Source organism: Haliotis rubra, unplaced genomic scaffold (assembly GCF_003918875.1).
Source record: "Haliotis rubra isolate DU_JTF1 unplaced genomic scaffold, ASM391887v1 Scf210, whole genome shotgun sequence".
Lineage (NCBI taxonomy): Eukaryota > Metazoa > Mollusca > Gastropoda > Lepetellida > Haliotidae > Haliotis > Haliotis rubra.
In genome coordinates, this window is record NW_025766115.1 from 1,314,342 (window position 1) to 1,334,050 (window position 19,709).

General features: G+C 41.0%; 1 protein-coding gene across 1 annotated transcript; it reads left to right on the top strand.

Moving 5' to 3' along the window:
- Positions 1-600: 600 nt before the first annotated feature.
- LOC124276635 (cholinesterase 1-like) lies at positions 601-19,175 on the top strand. Its single transcript, XM_046712299.1, has 8 exons — positions 601-700; positions 5,219-5,273; positions 7,081-7,248; positions 10,197-10,375; positions 11,780-11,936; positions 12,636-13,450; positions 14,686-14,789; positions 17,102-19,175. Exons 1-8 carry the CDS (start codon positions 635-637, stop codon positions 17,322-17,324), a joined length of 1,767 nt encoding a protein of 588 aa, XP_046568255.1. The 5' UTR covers positions 601-634; the 3' UTR covers positions 17,325-19,175.
- Positions 19,176-19,709: the final 534 nt, after the last annotated feature.

Here is a 19,709-nt window from a genome sequence, read left to right on the forward strand (position 1 = left end):
TCGGTTGACACATGTTACCGTATCCCGATTGCGTGGATCGATGCTCAATCACTGGGTTGTCTGGTCCAGACTCGATTATATTCAGACCGCCGCCACATAGCTGGAATATTGCTGAGAGCGGCGTGAAACAACAAACAAACAATAAAGTACGCTGGTTTTCCTTGTCCAAACTCGCTTAGTTACATGTTACAGTTGGACTGGTGATTACATATGAACGATCACTCCTCACTCACTCACTCACTCTGGACATATATCCAACTGCATAGCCTTTAGACAGATCGCTGCACATAGGAATGATCGCAATGCGCTTTACTGACAAACCAGGTCTGTAAAATCGGAACAAGCAGTTAGAGTGTTCAAAACACATTATGCATTACATGACACACATACAATCTGCACGTCAGTCCCAGCGGATGTAACCGTTGAACACTCGCACAGTAAAATGCAGATAGCTTGCATATTTCACAGTTGGAACACATCGGTATTTTCCGACACGTCGGTAGTGTAACCAAATACCGCAATACCACGGGATCTACCGATCAGTTCTGAATGTAGCCTGCATTCGGCATGACATTATGGTGATGTACCCTGTGTTGACCTTTGACCTATATGATGGAAATGGGAATCGAGGGAGATGTCAAAGTGCACTCCGAGAGAGAACATCCTGGCAAAGTGTGGAGGTATGGCCCTTCTACCCCACGTGAGTACAGCATACATATATCGCCGCACTGAATGTGCAAGCATGCATAAGAATGATAGAATTATTTGTAACTTAATAACGTTTAAGATCTATAACATCCGTGTTTTTTACAAAATGAATCAGTTTTCTTCTCTAACGTCAGTTTGCTCCAAATCCAGACCAAACATGCTATTTTTACTATTGTTCTAGGTTCGCGTGAACGTAGATGTGCAATCTGTACAAACTTAGATCGATCTAAACTGTCGTGATGTATCGTGCGAATTACATCTGTCAACTGTTAATGTACTGGATATATTGTTGTACGAAATAGAGCCAATTCCTCCCGCCTCAGAACTTTGGAATAAACCGTAAATTGTCAGAGAAGACAAAAATAGAAGCAAGGGCATGCAGCAATGATAATTTCATTTCCAGAAAACAAACTTTGTAAACAAAATACATTTACTTCTCTCTAGGTCCTATCATTCCTTCATTATAAGCTGACGGATATAATTATATATAAATCGGATATAATGTGGTGTTTAGCTTTCTCTCACAACTTGTGTCCAACAATACAAAAAATCTGGACATATGGTTTCATAAACATGTTATTTTAGTTGCATATTAGTATTTCATGGAGTAGAATATACTCTTGACCCCTGTGTTTGATCCCGCCTCCAGCTCATCTTTTTATAACGTGCCGGGGGTACACCGGCATGCTGAGTTAATGTCATCCACATGCATCCTGAGGGGGGTTGGGAAGGCAGGGGAGGGGTCGCATGTTTGGGGGAGCCACTACATTCCCCAGCTAATCAGTGGAGGTACAGGCTGAAGGGTTCTCGTTCACCGTGGCTGCCTACTTGATATATGGGCTGAAGGTCTTGCTTGCACGTGCGAACACTGGAACCGGTACCGATTTCCCCACGATAAGGTTCACCAGATCATGTCCAGATTCCAAACTTACCCCTGGTCAGGCAATAGTACACGACACTAACCTTGGTTCCGCGATATAACGAGGACAATACAGGTTCAGTGCATACACGTACCAGTTTTAACACACCAATATTATGGCCAATATATGAAATTTCTTTTAAATATGTGAGGTTAAATTGCATTTTAAACGAAGTCGACCAGAACAAAGATGTTTCATTTTCAAAGCTATATTTTTTAAGATTTCACTGAACCAGTATATCTTTAAATCCTGGAACTAGAAATTTAGCAACGGCATTGCAGACATGTACCATTGTAGCGGCACCGAGTCATATGTTGTCTTAATAAGGTCTGAACTGACTGAATTTAGTTTTACGCCGCTTTTAGCAATATTCCAGCAATATCACGGCGGGGGACACCAGAAATGGGCATCACACATTGTGCCCCCATAAGTTGGTTAAAGGAACTGAGATCTTCCTGTCTTGATTTACCCTTTTACCTTGTTATTGTACTTGTATTACAATAAGGTCTGACAGAGAACTGTGGAAATCTGGAAGCAAACCTTTGACGATGTCTGACATCAGTCCAAGAAATAAAGTTATTTTTTCAAATATACAGCCTTTCAAAAGTTTAGACCTACTTAAAATCACTCACTATATGTTATGTTCTGTATGTGTATGTGTGTGGGGGTGGGGGTGGAGGTTACATCGAAGATACATTTCTCCACAAACTTGGGGGAACCAACTGCAAACCTCATGCAAATGAATTGAACGAGGATCATGCATCAAATTGCTGAATAGCATATACAAATATCGTGCATGTGAACAACTGCGTTTTGGTGTAAAGTTTTGTTAAGAATCGCCAAGTTTTACTGATTTTTATCATTTATTGAACTCATGACAATAATCTTTTCAACGTTACGAATTTGTTTTACAAGACATCAGGTCATGTGTAAACACCTTTAAACAATATGGAATATTTTGCAAACTTTAGTTCAGAACAGTTGCCTGAAGCAACTGGTCATATTTAAACTAGTGAGTCTAAACTTTTGAAAGGAAGTATAGTTAAAAAGATAATTATCTACAAAACAGTTCAAAATTGCTCCCACAACAACCCTTAAAATCTCACTACAGTTGAGGCAATGTAAACTTACGTAGGACTCTAATTTATGAAGTGGGTACCATATATCAATGTACGGGTCAGGAGACAAAGTGTAATATCTCAAGTCACAGTCAGCAGTACAAAGTCCCAGATATTCATCCCAAGCATCTAATTCTAAATGAATATTGATAACAACCAAAGTAATTAATTGGCCCAAAAGATAGTGAGTAATTTAGTTAGACAGTGCTTACAACCCCACCAAGACGCTTCAGAATAAATTACAAAACGAATCCAACTCATGTCTAGAGTGATTTTCATGTCAAGCTTGCCTTTTGTATTTAGTGTATCTATATTTTTAAATTAAGGTTATTTTTAATTTTTATTTTTTAAACTAAATGTTAGTCTAATCCCACCCAAGTGTCTTGGAAAGTGAATATTGTCAGGAACAAAAAATAAGAAATATTCTTTAATATATATACTATCCCACAAAAGAAAGGCATAGACACTTGGTATTTTTAAACATCTGTTGATTTCCTATTATGTTCAAACAATCGTCAATATATCTAACAAAAGTGTTCATAACATGATTTTACACAATTGTACAAGTAAAGAATCGACTGGACCTGAAAATGATTTTGATGAGATTTTTTACAAGGATTAAAACGGCATCGCCACAAAGCAACAGAAATCACCTTCCAGTTGAAATTGTGCAGCAAAGAGCATGCACTGTCTGGTTATACAAATCCTGATTACTTTCGGAAATTGGCATTCATTTTGAAGGAGTTTCAAGGTCAAATAACTACGCCACGTCTTGATGCTGCGACACGGAACATCGCCATTGAAAGAATGCACGCTGGAGATTACCAATCTTCTGTTGCCAGGCGTCTGAATGTTAGTCTGAGCACGATAACACGGTTTGCAGCTCGTTACAACCAAACAGGTATAACAAATGACCCTCCCCGTACAGGCAGAACTCGAGTAACCACTGCAGATCAAGATCGGTACATCCGGGTACTACATTTGCGTGATCGTACTGCCACGGGTGCCTGGACTTCGGAGGATATCCGGTCAAACGGTACGGAACAGGTTGAGAGAGATTGGACTAAAAAGCCAGGAGACCCGACGTCGGGACCGTGGTACGAAGTCGCCATCGCGCTCAACGTCTCCGTTATCTAAAATTATCCACTTGGTTGTATAGACATTTCCTTCTTCTAACGTGATGTAAAAATTCACGTACTAAAGTCTGTTTGTGGAAGAGTTATACATGTTAGAAAATACAACATTTTCGCAACAGATTTCTGGGTTATGCGTTTCTTTTTTTAATAATATTATATAATATATTATCATCTAGTTTGACTCCCTACATTGATAAAATATGAGAATCCGATTTCCGTGTCCAATGAATGTTGTAGGTGGATACCCCTATTGGCATGTCGTTAATGGGCGGTAATTTGGGTTCGAAGCCAAGACCTACGGATCCTGAAACAAACAAGGGACGTAACTCAAATGTAACTGTGGTGGACGAGCTGTAGACTACGCGTAGTCCCTGGAAATATATATTCTTGATGGGAACAGTTGACTCATTTTAACTGAAAAGGAGCCCAAGTGAGATGGGAGATTCAGAGGGCAATCTAGACTTGCTTCATATAGGGCATTTGCATTGCAGAAAGGACGGGCGGAAGGGAAAATAGTGTATTTAAGGGACACCGAGACAGACAAACGGAGTTGAGGCGGGGTGATTTATGCAATTTAGATAGCGGTGTGTACACTGGATCGGAAAATGTATTACACCCCCTGTATTTTGGCAGTGATAGGTTTTCAACACGTACATAACACTTCTCGTGGTGACCACGATGGAAAAACGTGAGTTTGTCTGACCCGTATGATTCTCACAACAAAAACGACGAAATGATTGCAATCCATGTTGACTTTATGATGATAATTGCTCATCTAAAAAACAACGGATTTTCATACAAAACCATGTCTGTATAAGTATGGCCCCGAAATGTTAAATTTTGTTGCCTCCACGTGACTTTATGACAGCACTCTCCTCCTCATACCCCTGTCAGCCTCCTGACTCCTAAAGGGGCAGTCTACGCCATTCCTCGTTTAGTAAAGCAGCCACATTCCAATTGGGCCAAGCCCTTCTGTAAAGCCCTAAATAAAGATGATCCCTTTGTTGCACTCCCTACGACGACCAATCATGTCCCAGATATCAAAATGTATGATCCAAAGGGTTAGAATCGGGATGATCATTCAATCGTAAGATATGTATGCTCCAGGGTTAGAAGGTGCTTCACTAAATTCTTTGTGTATATTTCCACGGAAACAAACAGTTTTATTAAAATTGAAAAGGAGCCCTACTCTGACTGGAGATTCAGACCTGTGGAGATGATCTAAACTTGCTTCATTTAAAGCTTTAGCGTTACATTGGGGACTAGGCGGATAGGAAAATAACATGACATGGTTCAGGGACTTCTCGAAACCATCTATGGCATTTTTGCTCTCCAGGTCACCGTCGTCATCGTCGCATGGCTCAGCGTCAGCGTCATTTCCGATGTACATGGTAAGTTAAGAATACATAATGCCATTTCGACTGTGGTAATATGTAGCATATTTTAGTACTTTTGTTGGGTTGAGTCCCATCCGGGATTAGAACACACACTCTGGAAGTCAGGCAGCTAATCGCCAGCACACAAAATCAGGCCATCGCTGGCGATTAGCTGACTCTGTGAATGTGGGTTCCAAGCCCGTTGGGACAACGCTCGGGACGGTTAGGTAGCCTAGTGGTTAAAGCGTTCGTGGTCGATTCCCCGGGTTCGATTCCCCACATGGGTACAATGTGGGAAGAACATTTCTGGTGTCCCTCGCCGTGATATTGCTGGAATATTGCAAAAAGCGGCGTAAAACTAAATTCCACACTCACTCATTCACTCATTCAAGCAGAAGTATGCCGGCCTTTAAATGCAAGCCACAAAACAATCATGAGAATTGATCGCCAAACGAGAGGCCATCGTGCGATTCAGAATAGATCCTACCCCTCTGATGACACATGTCACAAACACATGCAAGGGGAAGTCAATCACCTTTGCGTGGCTCACAATATCAACCGCTGGTATGTCTGGTCCAGTTTAATTACAGAATGTCACGATGTAGCTAGAACATCGTTGAGTGTTCAACAACAGCCAGAAAAACAAACAACAATCCATGAACAACACACATGTCATCTATAAAGTGGTCAAATGTAACACATGTTATATTTAGGATTACACTTTATCATACACTTGCACAAGTCTCTAAGGTAATAATTAATAGTTTAAATGGTAATTTCCAAAAATATGAATAACAGGCTGGGGCCCTGTCCGCTTATCTAGTCTTGCCTCATTAAAGGATAGCATTACTATGTATGCATGGGCTTAGCAACGTTAGTACAACCTTTGAGCCACACGGGCGTGTCACGCTTAGAAACAGCGTTAGAAAGACATATAGGTATATAGACCCTACCCTAGTACTATATAATAGGAAAGGGATGTAACGACGGAACCACCCCCTCCTCAATCAAAGTTAGATTTCACCACGTAAACTATTTTTAAGGCCTACGGATCGAAAGCGAGATGATTTCCCTACAAAATGAGCTATAAATGGTCACAATCGGATCATTATTTCAAAAGTTATACGCCATGACTCACCGAAAATAGCTACCTCCGCAATTCCAAGCCAAAATCATGGATCACCCAAGACAGCGAAAGCTCACCTTTTAAATTCGTTTATTAATTCCAGCCACGTTGACAACACCTATGTAGGGCTAGATTCAATCGGCTGCGGCATTCCACGGGTCTAAAAACTTATTGCAACATCTACAAATCATTTCCTCGACAGTAAGCAGGCATTTTCTCCAAAACCATCGGCAATCATACTCACTTGTCGGCCATAGATGGCCTTGACATTCATATAACTTTTGAAATAATGATCCGATTGTGACCATTTATAGCTCATTTTGTAGGGAAATCATCTCGCTTTCGATCCGTAGGCCTCGACGGGCCTTTCAAAATAGTTTACGTGGTGAAATCTAACTTTGATTGAGGAGGGGGTGGTTCCCTTTCCTTTTATATAGTACTAGGGTAGGGTCTATATACCTATATGTCTTTCTAACGCTGTTTCTAAGCGTGACACACCCCTGTGCTTAAGAGCAAGGCTAACTTTCTCAGTAAATTATAGATTCTTGTACTTTTGTTGGGTTGAGTCCCATCTCAGAGTCAGGTAATAATCTTGTTTGAGAAGTTACAAATTTCCAAGACATCATCATCATCATCATCATCATTTATATAAATATTTGTATCATCATCATTATTTTTATTGTAAATTCATTCCAGGATCTGATGATGGTCCCTTGGTCGGACTGAAACAGGGCAAGTACCGGGGTAACTACGTGACGTCGACAAATGGCGAATATGTCGCCGAGTATCTGGGCATTCCCTTCGCCGAGCCGCCGACCGGGGACTTGCGACTGGCGAACCCCAAGCCTCGCACGCCAAACCCAGGTGAGTGAGTGAGTGAGTGAGTGAGTGAGTGAGTGAGTGAGAGTGAGTGAGTGTGAGAGTGAGTGAGTGAGTGAGTGAGTGAGTGAGTGAGTAAGTGAGTGAGTGACACTGATGCTTGCTGGGATGAAGGAATTTCGAGCCCTGTTTGTTCTGAATATCGGCGTGCGCAGTCGTCGGCCAGAAGGAAGAAGTAGAAATTCAGGAAATAGGACATGAGTGCTGTCATTTAAAATTTTACGTGCTTTCTTTTCAATTTTCTGCTTGTAAATAGTGGAAATTTAGGAAAGTTTACATCAATTTGTGAGTAAGTGAGTGAGTGAGTGAGTGAGTGAGTGAGTGAGTGAGTTTTAGTAATATTCCAGCACTATCATAGCGGGGCACACCAGAAATGGGATTCACACATTGTACCCGTGTGGGAAATCGAACCCGCGCCTTAGGCGTGACGAGCGAACGCGCTTTAACGACTCTCTCTCTCTCTCTCTCTCTCTCTCTCTCTCTCTCTCTCTCTCTCTCTCTCTCTCTCTCTCTCACACACACACACACACACACACTCACTCACTCACTCACTCACTCACTCACAACTCACTCACTCACACACACACACACACACTCACTCACTCACACTCACTCACTCACTCACGATGTTCATGCTGTTGATCACTGGATGGTCTGATCCAGATTCGATTTACATACCGCCACCATATAGCAGGAATGTTGATGAGTGCGGCGTTAAACAACAAAAATTGAGAACATAACGTATAACGGATATAACAACGATTTGCATTCCATTGTATTACTTGTCAATGGCAATGCCAATAGGTTATATACATGTGACAATTCAAACAGGTTTTTACCATGATCCTTGACATATTTCCACAAATACAATATACACCTTAGGTTCCATGAGCTGACCTTTCTAGCCACGATACTCATGAATGTTGCCCAGCTGTCAAGTGTCATGTCATGAAGCACATCTGTAATGGCACCGAGATATATACTTTATATCTTCATTCAGAGAATCAAACAACATGAAATAGTTAAATCAGTCCACAAGGTTATTCATAAGAACAACAGATTTAAATAGGAATCCTAACATAAATCAACATAAGAATTGTGGCACTTAACTCCTCTATCTCGGACACTAAATTAAAAATCAGTTTTATTTTGCAACACAGCAGAAAATTCTGGAATTATGTCATTCTTGAAATTAGTATTTACTGTCTATTCTGTGATCACATACAGAGATCTTTCATCAGCAAATAGAAGATATATTGCTTTAATCTCTGATACAACTAATCAACAATATTGGTCCCATGGTAGACGAACATCCTGTCTCTGAAATGAACATATTTCAGAAACAAAATACAACAGTTCCTAAATCATAATGATAATATATGCCCAGAGACTTCCTTCATTTTCAGAAACCTCATTTCCTGAAACTGTGCTAAGCCAAGTAATCTGGACTTGCATGGACCGCATTATAGTTATATTTGTTACAGGGTCTGTTTAACAAACTACTTCCAAGGCCGAACCTTGCGGAACATTTACTAAAACTGTTCTTACAGCTTCACTATAACAGCTTAGGGGCGGTGCGGTAGCCTAGAGGTTAAAGCGTTCGCTCGTCACGCCGATGGCCCGGGTTCGATTCCCCACATGGGTACTATGTGTGAAGCCCATTTCTGGTGTGCCCCGCCGTGATATTGCTGGAATATTGCTAAAAGCGGCGTAAAACCAAACTCACTCACTCACTATAAATGCTTAGCGGCTTGTGTAGTGTAGTGTTGAATTGTAGGCAACTGTGTATGTCACGTGACCTACAACTAGTGCAGTTAGTGACTGAGACCAGCATGGGGTTGGTGTGAAAGGTTTGTTTCCTGTCCGACCTTGTATAATTTTGACCTTTCCAATAGCCCCGCTGGGTACAATACATTATGGTAATCGGTAAACTTTGTACCGGATACCGAACGATTGTTTGATGTTCCTGGAAGTCACAGGAACGCACGTGTGGCGAAGAGTTGCGTCTCTTAGGTGTATCAGGATTTGCTGATTTTCTTGTTCGGATCCCCTGGCATGACACGTTCCTTTCTCTGTTTTTGACGAAATTTGTTAAATGCCCATGGCCCGATTTCTTTAACTGAAACGCCATGCTACAACCGGAATACTGTCCAAAGCGGGCACCGTGATATAACTGAAATACTGTCCAAAGCGGACACGCAGTGTTATAACTGAAATACTGTCCAAAATGCCCGCTCGTCATGCCAAAGACCCGGGTTCGATTCCCCACATGGGTACAATGTGTGAAGCCCATTTCTGGAATCCCCGCCGTGATATTGCTGGAATATTGCTAAAAGAGGCGTAAAATCAAACCCACTCACTCACTCACTCACTGTACAAAATGGCGTTAAACTTAATTCGCTCGCACGCAACACATACCACCACCTGCTGGTTGGACTGACTGACTGACTGAGTTTGGTTTTAAGCCGCTTTTAGCAACATTCCAGCAACATCACGGCGGTGGACACCAGAAATGGGCTTCACTCATTGTACCTATGTGGGGATTCGAACCCGGGTCTTCGGCGTGACGAGCCAACGCTTTAACCACTAGGCCACCCCACCGCCCCCGCTGGTTGGAAGATCAAATTGGTTTACTTTAGTTTTCTAGATTATGTGTCTTATAAGACGACGTGCATGCGCGTCTGTGTTGCTGCTTGGATCTAGACCCGACTTAGAATTGTTTAGAATTATTTAAGAGAAATTACGAAGGGTAAAAGTGTGTGTCATTATATTGACAATGAAAATGAAACATAGATCACTGGAACTAAAAGTAAATATGATCACTTCAGACATATTGTTACCAGAAACTAAATCAAATCGTCGATACACCTGAAGCTTGAGTCAACGGTGGGTTGTTTGCCTTCATGTGATGACCTCTGTGATTCTGTTCTTAGAGGAGGTGTACCACGCCAAGACGTACGGTGCCTCCTGTCCCCAAGCCATCGACAGAGTTTTCGACAACTTCAGCGGCGCGACGATGTGGAACCCCCCTGGCGGAGTGATGAGCGAGGACTGCCTCTTCCTTAATGTGTGGGTGCCGCAGAAGACCTCAGGGCAGAGCAAGACCGTTATGGTGAGTTGTTGATATAGACTGGAAAAATTCCGGTCCGAATCAGAATATCCAATGATTGACGTCATCAGTATCTAACCACGAGATTCTTATACGAAAACCATCATCTACAAAGCCATTCATCATGATCCATTTCGTTGTCTCTTACGACAACCATTGGTGGTCAAATAGTTTACTACGATCATAGGGGATATAATATTCATAATCACAATTTTGGCGGAGCTTGTGTTTTACCGTTTTTTTACATTCTGAAAAGGTTGTATTTTTCTCAAGTTATACACGCACGTACGCAAACACACACGTACAACGCATGCTCGTCAGTCACGGATGCCGCGAACAGAATGTATTTTTAAAAGACAACCTTTGGCCCTCTCTTCAGAGAAGCAACTTGGAATAGTTTAAAACAGTGCCAGGCAAACACTCTTGGCACTAATACATTGAGCCCCTTGCTTCACAAAGTTGCACGATTCACGGGCACTGCCTACCAAGGCGACCGAGACGCAACAATTAGCAGACCATCGTTGCCTCCCTTTAAGGTTCTGTCAGGATCCGCTGACTGGTGTTTCGCAGCCCAGGTGTGTTCTGGCATCTCCAGAGTTATTGAGTGCGCTGGGTTTAACGAGGCTTTGAACAACATTGAATTCGTATCACAGCTCCTCGGGGGGCGGTGGGGTAGACTAATGGTTAAAGCGTCCGCTCGTCACGCCGAAGACCCGGGTCGATTCCCCACATGGGTACAACGTGTGAAGCCCATTTCTGGTGTCCCCCGCTGCGATATTACTAAAATCGGCGTAAAACCACACTCATCGGAGAAGGAAATCTCAAAGTGTTGCAGGTCTCAGACATTTTGCACTTTGATGGATCCCACGAGCTTGAGTATAGTGCTATCAAACCTAGCAAAAATACAGGTTTGGGGCCGAGCAAAGGGACGCGACTCTTTCCTGTGAGTTGCAGCGTGTTAGACGACCTGACCACACGTAGCCCAACTATACGATTCATTAAAGGGCTTTACGGTCGTAACTGAATATCCTGACATAATAGGTAAACTGACACGCCGTGCAAAGCGGCGCTAAACCCATCTCACTCACTCACTCACTGTTGTGATCCGTGAAGATCCGGATTAGAATTGGTCTTCAGCTACGTTCAGCAGCCCTTTCTTGAAGTAAGATGCGACTAACGGGATCGGGTGGTCATGCTCGCTGACTTGGTTGACACATGTCATCGGTTCCCAGTTGAGTATACCGATGGACATGTTGTTGATCACTGGATTGTCTGGTCCAGACTCGATTATGTACAGACCGCCGCCATACAGCTGGAACATTGCTGAGTACGGCAAAATAACAATCAAGCAAAACAGATACTCTATGTTGTATGTAAGTATCCTGAATCAAGAGTTGTTCCCCCCAGGTGTGGATCTACGGCGGCGGCTTCTACAGCGGCACCAGCAGCCTGTGGATCTACAACGGCAAGACAGTGGCCGCTTTTAAAGACGTCATAGTAGTTTCCTTCAACTACCGTTTGGGGGCGCTGGGCTTCCTGAGTACCGGCGATGACCGTATCCAAGGTACATATTCGCCTTTAATTTTAACATTTTAACGGGTTAGTTTTATTTTCATGAAAGGCATCTGGCATGCACATATATGGACTTGCTTTACTCTTATATACGTCTCGTTGGTTTTAAGATAATATACCTACGCGTATTTTCAGGAATACATGTGTTGAGTCCTGGTCTAAGATTTGGTCATGTCATTTCATTGGTTGAAGAGGCAATGTTTGTTGTTAGGACACACCCACTACCCGACTTATCTTTATATAGTGGGTGGGGCTTGTGTTTCGTTTCATTCATTCATTCACAGATTAATTCGCTCATTCACATATTCATTCGTTTATTTAATAATAATAATAATAATAATAATAATAATAATGGATATTTTTCGCGCGCCATTTTCCACCCACTGATACATGCTTAAGGCGCTACATAAAAGCATACATACAATGCATACAGAGGATAAAATAGTAAAATACGTATACATTGAAATTGATGACAGAAAGATTGATTTTAGGGATAGGCTTTGAAAAAAAAGAAAGTTTATTTATAGATACATGTATATCCATTCCGATTTAATCATATTCATTCACACACATTCATATAGATTCTTATGCATTCATATTCATTCATATTCATTCATTTGTTCATTCGTTCATTCATTCAAATAATTGCAGACAATATTGGGATAATTTCTAACTTCTTTCCTTCTTCCAGGTAATTTCGGTTTTATGGACCAGGTGCTTGCCCTGAAGTGGATCAGAGACAACATCAAGACATTCGGGGGAGATCCAAACAAGGTGACCATAGTTGGAGAGAGTGCAGGTGCGGTCAGTGTCACCTACCATCTCCTGTCCCCCCTAAGCGATGGACTCTTCCAGCGGGCCATAATACAGTCCCACGCAGCCGACTCTCTCGTTTTCAATGACAGGGAACAAGCAAGACGCGGTGCAATTAAATTTTTCGAAAGATTAAGATGCAAAGACAATGTTGATATATTAAAATGCTTGCGAAAAATAAGCTTTCAAACTCTTGTAGCAAAGCAATGGCTTCCAGACGGTAGACGCCTCCATAAACCCACAATATCACCTTTCATGCCACAACGACCGGAAGTGCTTCTTCGAGAACGAGGCTTCAAAAAGAAGGCGGTTTTGATTGGCTCCAACAAAAACGAAGGGACGTATTTCATGATATACCGCCTGAAATCTGTATCCATTAAAGATCCTGTAAGCGGACAGACACAACAAAACATAAAAGAAGCCATTTCTTATTTCCACACGGATTTGGACGAGGATCAAAAGGAGCGCGTATTCAAATACTACACTGAAAACATCGACGAATACGACCTCGTCGGCAACCGCAACGCTATCGACGCTCTCATGGGAGATCGCTACTTCACATGCCCTTCTACATACGTAGCAGAGAACAACGCAGCTGTTGGCGGCGAGACGTATTACTATTACTACAGCCACCGTGCTTCGATCGAAGTCTGGCCTGCTTGGATGGGCGTCATACATTCAGCTGAAATACAGGTAGGTGCCCCTACTTATCGGATAGCCTAATGCTTAAAGCGTTCGCTCGTCAAGCCAACGACCCGGGTTCGATTCCCCACATGGGTACAATGTGTGAAGCCCATTTCTGGTGACCCTAGATGATATTGCTGGGATATTGCTAAAACGCGGCGTAAAACTAAACTCACTCACACTCACGCTAACGTAGGGCGTGTTGCTATTTACGCTTGATATGTTTTAGAAAACTGTGGGGTGGATAAAACGACTTTTGAGCGGGTTTTAGGAAGTAACTTTGAATTTTGCGAGCGTTTGACGAGTTCTTGACACAGTGGTTGTTTTTATTTGTTTAGGGGGGTTTTATCGCTGCACTCGGCAATATTCCAGCGGTTACTGCGGTCTGTAAATTAACTCGTCTGAACCAGAAAATCCAATGATTGACATCATTAGGAGCAATCTACGCAATTGGGATACGATTATATGCATCAACCAGTTCTGCGAGCTTGATAAGCCGATCCCGTTAGTCGCCTCTTACTACAAGCATGGTTGACAGAGGACCAATTCTACCCCGGATCTTCATGGGATAAAACTGTCGGTATTCCGTGACTCGGAAGCTGTTGATTCTGCAATCAACAATAAAGAAATATATTTGTTTGCAACTGAATATTTATTCAGTTATATGTATAAAACAAGATATATTAAAAAAAAATTGTAAGTTTGAATTTTTATGAAATCGCGTCGTGTAACAACGTAGTTTGGTGGCAGACACATTTCTGGAGGATGTATTAAAACATATAATAGAGTTAATCGCGTGATCTCGGATTCTTTGTTTCGACAAATCTTTAATACGATGTATCTGCTACGATTGAAAGCATTTGAGACAAAGTAAGCGCAGGGTTCGACTGAAAACCTATTTCCCACATTATTTGGTCAGTGGTGAAAATGCGATGATTTGGTCGATGATAAACACGAAATATGACAGAGCCCTTTGGGATAGATATCCGTGTTCATACCGTTGCCTGCTTTATATTACAAGTCACAAGTGACAAGTTTATTTGCATTTGTGGCCACGTGACCCATATTGCTAATACAGAACAACTGCACACAGTGAGCATACATCATTCAAAACAATATCAAATTGGCAAATTTCTTTTTAAATACAACGAAAAAGATATAATGAGTTTTGTGTTTGTGGATTAATTTACGACGCTGCACGATAGCCATGTTGACCTTACTTGGAGTATTTCCGTTTCCGGTAGTTTATGTTCGGAATGCCGTTGAACGACACCAGTGGATACACAGATAAGGAGAAGAGGTTCTCTGAGCGACTTCTGTCATACTGGACCAACTTCGCCAAGTCAGGGTAGGTATATCAAACTTTGGGGTAAGTATATCAGCATTCAGGGTATTTAAGTATAGCAGTGTTCCGAGAAAGTATCAAACCGAAACATGAGTCTCATTACCCAATTCAGACAATGACCTACTTTTCAGCCGATACGAATTTTCTCGTGTGGAAGTGAAAAGAGACACTACAAACAACTATGGTTACACTGAATTCCAATTCCTTCTTTCATAAGAAAATGGTATTTACAAATGAATTTTGATTTTAAACTTTAATGACATCGTATTTCTATATTTTATGACGAGGTGTAGGCAGCATGACCTTAACTAAGACGTCACAGACTGCCCCTGCCCCTGATTCACAACTCATCTGGCTCACTGGTTACACCTGTTATGTGTTTTTTGCGCTTATTCAGTGTATTTTGGTAACGCACATTGAGATAGATGTAATATCAAGTCCGTACCAGACAGCCAAACTTTTCTAGCGGCAAAGCCTCGTTTTGAGATTTCCACGATTTCCAGATTTCAGTATGTCAGGGCTGTACGACAGAGCATGCTGCACGACGTGTTTGCAAGGATTAGAAGGAGCGTATTGTTGCAATATACACGTGCTTAGATGTATCAAATTATACGAATTAATATTTATATATCCAGTCTCAAAATTCTGGACTGGTTATTGTACTAAGTTGCGCAATAGGACGGAACCCAGTCAGCAGGAAACGAGACTGCTGTGTAGTCAATGTTTTGACTTGATTAGCGTTCAGGGTAGGTATATCAGCTTTCAGGGTAGGTACGTATATCAAGAGTTCAGAGAAAGTATCTTAGCGTTCAGGGTAGGTAGATCAGCTATCAGGGTACGTACGTATATCAAGTGTTCGGAGAAAGTATCTTAGCGTTCATAGTAGGTAGATCAGCTTTCAGGGTACGTATGTATATCAAGTGTTCGGAGAAAGTATTTTTACGTTCAGGGTAGGTAGATCAGCTATCAGGGAAGGTACGTATGTCAAGTGTTCTGAGAAAGTATATTTGCGTTCATAGTAGGTATATCAGCTTTCAGGGTAGGTACGTATATCAAGTGTTCTGAGAAAGTATATTTGCGTTCATAGTAGGTAGATCAGCTATCAGGGTAGGTACGTATGTCAAGTGTTCTGAGAAAGTATATTAGCGTTCATAGTAGGTATATCAGCTTTCAGGGTAGGTACGTATGTCAAGTGTTCTGAGAAAGTATATTAGCGTTCATAGTAGGTAGATCAGCTTTCAGGGTACGTACGTATGTCAAGTGTTCTGAGAAAGTATATTTGCGTTCAGGGTAGGTATATCAGCTTTCAGGGTAGGTACGTATATCAAGTGTTAGGAGAAAGTATATTTGCGTTTAGGGTAGGTAGATTAGCTTTCTGGATAGGTACGTATGTCAAGTGTTCTGAGAAAGTATATTTGCGTTAAGGGTAGGTAGATCAACTTTCAGGATAGGTATAACAGCTTTTGGGGAATGCTTTTGTATTTCAGTGTTCACTATAGATGAGTATATTAGCGTTCACTGTAGACAGACCTTTGAGTGTTGTGGGGAGGTACACGTATACTCATGGAAAAGAATAAGGGAACACATGAAAGTATAAGACTTAGTGTTCCCAGAGGTACAGATACACTGCGTATCTGCGTAAATTACGCAAATGCTTATGAGAAAACTCAATTCCTATTAAGTCTATTGTGTACAATTACGCTTGGATTTTGGTAAATACCCAATAAATGTGATCTCACATGCGTACAAACAAAAATGTCAAATCTTAGCTTGCGTACCGGTGGATAAAATAAAATAACTGAGGTATATTGAGAGGTTCTATTCCTTGAACATGAACTAAATATCAAACACTAACATTTAAACTTTTTTATATTTGTAAAATTAGTGGAAAATGGAAAAATACCCAAATTTGAATTGAGTTTGAGTGAGGTGAGTACAATTTATTTGGTTACTCAAAGGAAAATTAGAATACCCAATTGAGATGAACACAAGCGAGTACATAACTCAATGACCCCTAAAGTTATCTGTAGCTCTGACTGTCCTTTTATTCATTTCCAATTTACTTCACAAGGTATGTATTGCACTGTGGGTAAAATTCTAGGAATGAATAAAGGAAGATTTTCATGTGTTCCTTTATTAGTTTCCATGAGTATATGTCAGGTAAGTATATCAGCACTCGGGTAAGGTATATGAGCGTTCAAGGTGGATAGGTACATCAACCTTCGGGTCAAGCTATTTTGATACATCAGGATTTGGGTGATTTGGGTGATCGGTGTTTGAATGTCAATGTAATATACGCTCCCTTCGTATTCCAGAAACCCAAACGGCCATGGCAACAGTCCCTGGCCAAAGTATACGTCCAGTAAGAAGGAATTCCTGGAACTTGTTCTACAAGAGAAGAAGCACTCCGGAGGTCTGAGGACAGATCAGTGCCGGTTCTGGAGTAGCTTGGTCGGCTCAGGGGGCAACAGAGGCTACGTCAGCTCCACCAGCGTCGTTGTCCTCGTGATTGTCACCGTCTTCGGAGTGACGGCTTAAGGTTATCACGTGATATACACGTGACGTAGGACAATCATGCAAGTTTGGCCGTATTTTAGTGATAGTGTACATGAATCACGAATATGTCTAGTCAGCACGAAGAAAATGTCGGCCTTGCGACAGAACATCGCTTTACATTTATGTCATGCATTGGCCCAACACCCAAAAACACTGAGGAAGTATTAGGAGGAATATCATTTTTTATAGTTTAGTTCTTTTCAAAGATAATATTTTACTTGATTTAATGATATTTGTGTAAGGACATGAAGACATCTCCGTAGATGGTTGCATTGCACTATGGCCGTCTAAGTGAAAGGTGCGAGAGGTTTTGAAGCTATTCAGATGTCAACTTTCTAAATTGGTTCTATATTTCTATATTTGGTAATTTCGATTTTTTAAAGAAAACGTCAATGATATGCCTATTTTCTTCAACATTTATGTCGCCAGCAGTGGAAGTACATTCATGTATGTAATAATATTTCGTTGAATGAAATGACACTTAGATACTCAGTACTCAAAGCTGGTTACGATTGAATATATCTTTATGTTTGGACGACAGAGCAAGTACAAACGATTCATATTCCCGATGTCCGTAACAGCTCACCCAAAACTACATTATGTATTTTAGAAGAAACATGTTTGACTAGTCATGGGTACTTCATTATACAAATCTGTAATATTTCAATGTATACTGGACAAAATAAGTTAGGGATATTGGTATTTTTATGATTGATATTTTACCAGTGTGTCAATGAATAAATATATCATTATTCATAATTTCAAAATTACATATATCCCTAACTATGTTTGTCTAGTATAGATGCTGAATTCAACATCAGTATAGAATATGCCCATTCTACTTTCACAATATTTTTGCAGGTTTGTAAATTTGTTCCTGTTGCAAAAAGAAATAAGATTAGCCTAGGTGAGGATACCGTAAACAGTTAATATTCCTACATCGGTTTTATATACTATGCTTATCGTCACTACAATAATAATCTGTTGGATTTAAACATACACTTAAATAACAGACTTCATTAAAATGTGATCTTTAAAATGTTTTAAGTAGTTGTTACAAAAGTGAAAGACTTATCCATTTCACCATTCCTTCGCTTCTGTGTTGACCATTGAATATGAGATTTTGCAGCTATATTTGTAATATATACACATTACTACCTTTGCTTTGGAACAGATCTCCTTGGCGATTCCGTAAACAATAAAGAGCGAAAAAAAGCTTGGTGCGTGTGCATCGATTCCGTAATATATTGATGTGCAGCCATTGGCCTAAACCTCTTCTGGTTATTAAGAGTAGTAAGAAAATAGCTCAGTGGAGTATAGTGTGTATTAGTGTTGGGAATTGGTTAAAATCTTGTAATTGATGATTGGTTCATTATAACCGATCAATCATCGAAAATAATTGGTTAGCGTCATTTATCAAATTTTCCTGGTTATTTTTGTTAATGCACAAAAAAATCAAGAAAATCCATGCAGTTCCTTGGGATATTTTTGCAAATTGTGCATCTTTAAAGGATGACTATGTTAGGAACATAAATTTCTTGTCGTCTTTAAAATAAATTCAGTTGTGACTTGGAGCGAGCATGTCGTGTTCATGAAATGTAACAGACAAAACCAACCGTGTGAAAAATATTGTTAATGCAAAAAGTGTTCCAGAATTGTTTGTGTTCGATTATGAGAAAACATGATCGAATGCTTGGTCGTTTAGTCATTGCGACCAATCTTCGATTTTTTCATTTAATCGGACCACCACTAGTGTGTATGTCCCCAAACCCCATATACTCGGTATTTATTTGTATTTTTGTCTACCATTTTTTAATAAATATGACTCTAGTATGTTTTTTTCTTCTTTGGGGGATGACACCTCATGTATTGCCACATTGTCTGCCCTTGTCTGGAACCGATGACGGAACACGTGTCAAGGAGATACATTGAGAGGAATTTAGAGTTATTTCCCTTTGTGCTGGATTTTGTTCGTTTGAAGATTCTTGATCAACAGTGGCCTTGGCTTGTGAAGCCCGCGAACACGGGTAGTTCTCATACCCCAAGGATCATAATCAGGGGTCAGAATCAGGGAATAATACAACCGATCAGCAGATCCTGGTACAACTATCTGACGAAAGCCACGTCTCTGTGTCGAGAACATGGCCACCCATGCCCCGAAGGCTGGTGATGCGACTCAAAGCAAACTGGGAGTTGGAGTGTAATCAATGTTGGTTTCGAACTCACGGCTTGTAGATTTTGCCATAACTATGTCGCGCAAGTTTGAGATGTTGTGTCTGAACGAACGTGCGTTCGTGCGTGTGTGCGTGTGTGGGTTATATAACGCTAGCCTACCATGGCACTTGATACCGTACTCATACACACCAT

Bases quoted from the DNA above. Each gene is read 5' to 3' on its own strand.
- LOC124276635 (XM_046712299.1), top strand. From the start codon at position 635: ATGTCAAAGTGCACTCCGAGAGAGAACATCCTGGCAAAGTGTGGAGGT. The intron at 5,274-7,080 runs GTAAGTTAAGAA...AATTCATTCCAG, and splicing joins CGTCATTTCCGATGTACATG to GATCTGATGATGGTCCCTTG. The intron at 11,937-12,635 runs GTACATATTCGC...TCCTTCTTCCAG, and splicing joins CGGCGATGACCGTATCCAAG to GTAATTTCGGTTTTATGGAC.